Source organism: Entelurus aequoreus, linkage group LG12 (assembly GCF_033978785.1).
Source record: "Entelurus aequoreus isolate RoL-2023_Sb linkage group LG12, RoL_Eaeq_v1.1, whole genome shotgun sequence".
NCBI classification, from domain to species: Eukaryota; Metazoa; Chordata; class Actinopteri; order Syngnathiformes; family Syngnathidae; genus Entelurus; species Entelurus aequoreus.
Genome location: NC_084742.1, coordinates 5,447,450 through 5,453,786, shown reverse-complemented (window position 1 = coordinate 5,453,786; position 6,337 = coordinate 5,447,450). Strand labels below are relative to the sequence as shown.

Here is a 6,337-nt window from a genome sequence, read left to right as displayed (position 1 = left end):
AATATTGCTTGTCAATTAAGGCCCTTGCTGGGAATTGTGGTCCCTCTGAAAGAGTATCTTTGTGGGCCCCTCTACCCCATTCATTGCCACCTTCAATGTTGGTCTCACACGTTCAGCACTTTGGCCACAGCCAGTCAACGGCATGAATGCTTTAATTCTGCTAACTTGTTACTCAGGATGAAACTTCCTGATGCAACCCTGGCCGGGAATCCAACCCATGCGAGGCCAAAGCGTGTCCCGTTACCCCACCAGGGACGCCTCACGCTTGGGAGACATCATGGAAGTGAAAGTTAAAAGGTGAAATAAAAAGAAGTAGCGACTTTATGTCTATCAATCATTATTTGTATTGATGCTTTCTTGAGAGGACTACAATACCATCACTGATTGGATGTCATTACTCTCAACTCTAAATCTCACCTTCATTCCTCTTTCTTTCTTTTCTTTCTAAGTTTGGCGGCAAACTTTTATTTGTCAAGTCACGTGATTTCCCAGAAAAGCCACACAAGCATTTACCTGACGTGGCCACAAGGGGCGCTCTCTAGTGAGTCCAGTAGAAGACTTCTTGTTAGTTGACTGCAGCTGTCACGCCAATTTTCTTCCCATCACAAAAACCTTCCTAACCAGAAATGTTGAAATGTATAAATAAAACTTTTTTTTAAAAAAATAAAAAAATAAAAAAAAAATAAAAAAATGCATCTTGTATAATAAATGCAAGATAACTGAAAAAAAATAAAAAAAAATAAATTAAAAAAAAACCTTCCTAACCCCCATTTACTTCCGGGGTCATTTCCGCTTACGTCAGTTCCTCTTACGTCATTGACAGCGATCGATAGCACTTCGTTTGACTCTTTTTTATAATACAGCGTTAACAAAACGTCTGAATTATCAACAATAATGTTGATTTAAAGTACAGACATTTAACATTATATATCAATTAATATTACTGAAATGTTTCAACAATAATGTTGATTTAAAGTACAGACATTTAACAGTATTATATATTAATTAATATTAGTGAAATGGTTTCAACAATAATGTTGATTTAAAGTAGTACGGACATTTAACAGTATTATATATTAATTAATATTTTTTGCACGTTACCACGAAGACAGAAGTTCGCAGCAGCGGCCCTAACACTCCGCTTGAAATGTTGCGAAGCCTGCTGGTGTTTGACATAAGTCCCCTGGGACAGATAAAGACGAATATCATCCAGTGACACCACCATTTTCAGGAGATTTGGATTTATCGATCGCTGGCAATGACGTAAGAGGAAATGACGTAAGTAAGAGGAACTGACGTGGGCGGAAATTACCCCGGAAGTAAATGGGGGTTAGGAATGTTTTTGTGATGGGAAGAAAATGGGCGTGACACTTCCACCTTTCTCTTCACAATAGCGTTTCGTCATCCCTAATAACAGTGACGTTGCAGAATGCTGACTCCTCATTGGCTCAGGTGGAGCATTATTAAAAGAGCCTCGACATTTCCTGCTTCATTTGTCCAATTGCGAGTCAAGCGAATGTTCGTCACTTTTGTCTTTCTCTGCGGGATTAAAAGTGACAAAAATCTTTTTGTTTCGTGCTGACATCATGAACTTGTTTGTATTCTTTCTTCTGGTCGTGCAAATGCACAGCGTGACGCCTGGTAAGTCCTTTTTATAACTTTATAAATGATTATTCATCAATCCTCTTTATGCCTTCACTTATTTGACTTCTGAGAGTTTCTATTACTTATTAATTATATTCATTCTTATATTATTCAAGCTCTTAATTACTTAAACCTGGTTCTTTTTAAACATATTTTATTGTTTCTCCTTTTCTTCATCATTCAACAAAATATTCAAAGTGTTCCAAGAAAGTTCCAGACGCAGAGAAATCCGTTATTTGTTTTCGCTTCAGTTTTTTCTTGTTGAAAGACTTATTTGTCCAAGGCTTGTAAAAAGAAACACTGACCTCCTGAAATCTTCAACCACGGAAGTGTCAGAAAGTAATCAAGTGTAGTAACATTATCCCGCCACAAGGTGTCAGTAAGAGTCGACATCAAATGGGCAGAACAGCTTGTGTTCATATTCAGCCTCCATTGGAGAAAAGATAAGTTTATTTTCAAACTGTTGAAAGTGTCAACAGATGTCCAATAATAAAATATATTATTCATGTGTTGTACTTGTCATAGAACACCATGTGAGTCTTGACTGTGATATCTAGCAGTGTTTGATGTTGACTTTAAAGGCCTACTGAAGACTGAACGAGCTCAAATATTCACAGTGCAAGATTGTTGAACATGAAACAAAATAATACAAAGTCATCTTGTTGTGTTCTTCTTTCAGTGATTCACACGCTGCAGTATTTCCACACTACGACCTCTCAAGTTCCAAACTTCCCAGAGTGTGTGATTGTTGGTTATGTTGATGGAGTTGAGATTAGTTACTATGACAGCAACAGCAGGAAAGCAGAATCCAAACAGGACTGGATGAACAAAATCACAGCAGAGGAACCAAACTACTGGCTGATAGAAACAGAGAACTGTGTTGTTCTTGAGTTTACTAACAAACACAACCTTGGAGTTCTTGAGAACTCCCTGCTGCACCTCCTTGTGCTCCTTGTGGGAATTAAAAGACTCTCACTTGCACGTCGTCCTCCTGTCTCCTGCATTTTGGGGTCAAAACTAGAGCAGCCATGCGAGTACGTGACAGCTTCTTCATTTTTTGTATTTGATTTCTCCCTTTTAGTCAAAAACCTTTAGTTTTTTTAAGGTAAACACAAAATATCCAATATTTTCCCGGAAAAAATATTTTGAAGTCAAATGTTTTAAGTGACGTAATTGGAGCCTTGAATAGTTTAAATAATTGATAATAACATTTGAGTTTGATTCATTATTATTTTTGAGCAATGACAGCTTTAAAGAGAAAACAACCTGCATGGCAGCTTTATTAGAATCAACAAAGCAACTTTTCTTTGTTACATTTCACCTGTTTTCACCTCTTTTATTCCATTATTTAGGTTTTTTGATATAGTATTTGTAGAATACAAGCTGTTGATCAACTTGACATGCATTTGCATCACTGAACTCTGCTAAGCAATGTGCTCTACATACAACACACAAAGACAAAGATATGTTACAAAGGCCAATTTGTTTCTGGCCAGAACAAATTGACAAAACTATTTTATATAGCTGCAACATAACATACATAAGTAACAAACAGCATAATAACAACATAGCTGTAAAGCAAGGAAGGCACACACTACATACACAAAGCCTACCATGCATTTTTTCCTCAAGGAATTCTGACACAAAATCATGTCTGAATCCCAGAACACTCTACACATTTCCCCAGTTTTTGTTTAGCGATAAGGAAAGATTGGCCTGGCCCACTAGCATCCCTCTTTATGTTTGTGAACTTTATAGTCTATACATTTCGCGTGATGTGATAATCAAACACTCTAGAAGTCTAGAATGAAAGAGTATATAAGAGAATTGACAGCAACGTTCCCTCTGAGGTGCGCGCCTGTGCAATTGCGCACTGCTCAAGCGTCCTCTGCGCACGGCAAATCTATGCCACGCACAAAATCAAATAAAAAAATAAGCGCTTAACAATTTTCGACACAACACGGACACGACAGAGGAAACACTTTTCGTCATCCTTGTTCAAATATTGCAACGTCTGTCGAGACGCTTTGAGGACATGAATTCCATCCATCACTTTACTGAGCAAAACTCTTTATTGTCGGCCATAAACACATCACCAAAACATTAGTAAAAATGCATAGGAGAGTTTTAACTCGCACTTACAGATGTAGCGACCAACTGTAGTTACTGACAGTGGGTTTCTGAAGTGTTCCTGAGCCCATGTGGTGATATCCTTTACACACTGATGTCGCTTGTTGATGCAGTACAGCCTGAGGGATGGAAGGTCACGGGCTTAGCTGCTTACGTGCAGTGATTTCTCCAGATTCTCCGAACCCTTTGATGATATTACAGACCGTAGATGGTGAAATCCCTAAATTCCTTGCAATAGCTGCTTGAGAAAGGTTTTTCTTAAACTGTTCAACAATTTGCTCACGCATTGGTTGACAAAGTGGTGACCCTCGCCCCATCCTTGTTTGTGAATGACTGAGCATTTCATGGAATCTACTTTTATACCCAATCATGGCACCCACCTGTTCCCAATTAGCCTGTTCACCTGTGGGATGTTCCAAATAAGTGTTTGATGAGCATTCCTCAACTTAATCCGTATTTATTGCCACCTTTCCCAACTTCTTTGTCACGTGTTGCTGGCATCAAATTCTAAAGTTAATGATTATTTGCAACAACAAAAAAAGTTTATCAGTTTGAACATCAAATATGTTGTCTTTGTAGCATATTCAACTGAATATGGGTTGAAAATTATTTGCAAATCATTTTATTCCGTTTATATTTACATCTAACACAATTTCCCAACTCATATGGAAACGGGGTTTGTACATTGAATTATTTGCATTATTTACAATCCGGGGTGTGGAGGGTGGTAGGTTTGGTTGTTATCATCAGTCATCAACAATTGAGAACAGAGAAATGGACATTGAAATAGTGTAGGTCTGACTTGGTAGGATATGTACAGCAAGTAGTGGAGAGATCAGAAAGTATAAGAAAAAGTATCTACATTTGATTATTAACAATCCGGGGAGGGTGTTAGTTTAGGGTTGTAGTTGCCTGGAGGTGAACTTTTATTGCGGTTTTGAAGGAGGATAGAGATGCCCTTTCTTTTACACCTGTTGGGAGTGCATTCCACATTGATGTGGCATAAAAGGAGAATGAGTTAAGACCTTTGTTAGATCGGAATCTGGGTTTAACGTGGTTAGTGGAGCTCCCCCTGGTGTTGTGGTTATGGCGGTCATTTACGTTAAGGAAGTAGTTTGACATGTACTTCGGTATCAGGGAGGTGTAGCGGATTTTATAGACTAGGCTCAGTGCAAGTTGTTTTACTCTGTCCTCCACCCTGAGCCAGCCCACTTTGGAGAAGTGGGTAGGAGTGAGGTGTGATCTGGGGTGGAGGTCTAGAAGTAATCTGACTAGCTTGAGCAAAAGAACAAAGCAATGCGGTTGCAAAAGCTGTGCAACAAGATAATAAAGGAAAAAATGGAAGTGGGAGAACGAAAGGGGGCAAGAGGAGTCGTGACAGGAATCCCAAGAGGGGAAAATTTAGAAGAATGGAAAAGAGAAATAAAAGGGGGAACTGTCACAATGATGACGAGAATGATGGCATTCAGAAATGGAGGAAAGACGGAGAGCGAATCTGTGCTACTACAGTTTGTAGAGGAAGTCCTCCCGCAAAGAATTATGATAGGGTTTTTAAGCTTTTACGTTAGAGCTTACGTCCCACCCCCAGTAGAGGAAGGTGGGGCTAAAAGTTGTCACAAGCCTATTGTCAGCATCTCCAGTAGAGGGAGAAACCTGTTAAAGTCATAACATCCGGGAAACATACTTCTGTTTAAGCGTGAGTGTCAGCCATCTTGTTTCTAGCAGCAGAATCAGAAAAACAGTTACAGTGATTTTTACCTTCTTATGAAGACGATTTGCTCAAGGTAGGAATTTTGATGTTACACTAATGTTTGTAGTCATAAACGTAATCTTTTTGTTGCAATAAATAGTGAAAAACATAAGTAATGGATGGGATAACTTCTAGCTTAGATATGTAAAGCATGTCGACCCGAATATGACGTTTTGAACCAGAAGTTGCCTTGCGGTAAGTTGTCACAATGTGTGACAACTTACCCCAAGAGTCGAGAGTAACATGTCTCCATCATTTTACTGGAATAATTGTACATTTCTGTTATGTTTAGGCTAAGCTGAGTCTATTTGTACAACCCAAAATAATATTTCTTTGCAGATGCGGGACTACAGACGAAAAACAGAACGTGGACGGTTTTCGAAAGATGCGATGGAGGCTGCTGCTGAAGCTGTTGTTAAAGGCGGTCTAAGCATCAGAAAATCAGGCAGCATCAATGACGTAAACTATAAAACCTTAGGTCGCTATGTTAAAGTTTACAAAGCCAATAACAACAGTCTGAATGACGTTCAACTGGGTTACACATCTCACCGCCAAGTGCTGACTAAAACGATAGAGGATAGTTTGGTAGAGTACCGTATTTTCCGCACCTAAAAACCACACATTTTCTCAAAAGCTGACAGTGCGGCTTATAACCCGGCGCGCCTTATATATGGATTAATATTAATATTTATTTTCATAAAGTTTAGGTCTCGCAACTACGGTAAACAGCCGCCATCTTTTTTCCCCGTAGAAGAGGAAGCGCTTCTTCTTCTACGGTAAGCTACCGCCGCCATAGAAGAGGAAGCGCTTCTT

General features: G+C 39.0%; 1 protein-coding gene across 1 annotated transcript; it reads left to right on the top strand.

Annotated features, from left to right (window-relative positions):
- Positions 1–1,358: 1,358 nt before the first annotated feature.
- On the top strand, positions 1,359–5,954 carry LOC133662565 (major histocompatibility complex class I-related gene protein-like). The gene is made up of 3 exons (XM_062066679.1): positions 1,359–1,641; positions 2,324–2,678; positions 5,864–5,954. The coding sequence occupies exons 1-3, from the start codon at positions 1,587–1,589 to the stop codon at positions 5,952–5,954; spliced, it is 501 nt and encodes a 166-aa protein (XP_061922663.1). The 5' UTR covers positions 1,359–1,586.
- Positions 5,955–6,337: the final 383 nt, after the last annotated feature.

What these genes read in the sequence shown, in the direction of transcription:
- LOC133662565 (XM_062066679.1), top strand. Translation starts at nt 1,587, where the DNA reads ATGAACTTGTTTGTATTCTTTCTTCTGGTCGTGCAAATGCACAGCGTG. An exon ending in AATGCACAGCGTGACGCCTG is followed by an intron (nt 1,642 to 2,323) that starts GTAAGTCCTTTT and finishes TTCTTCTTTCAG; the next exon opens with TGATTCACACGCTGCAGTAT. An exon ending in AAACTAGAGCAGCCATGCGA is followed by an intron (nt 2,679 to 5,863) that starts GTACGTGACAGC and finishes ATTTCTTTGCAG; the next exon opens with ATGCGGGACTACAGACGAAA.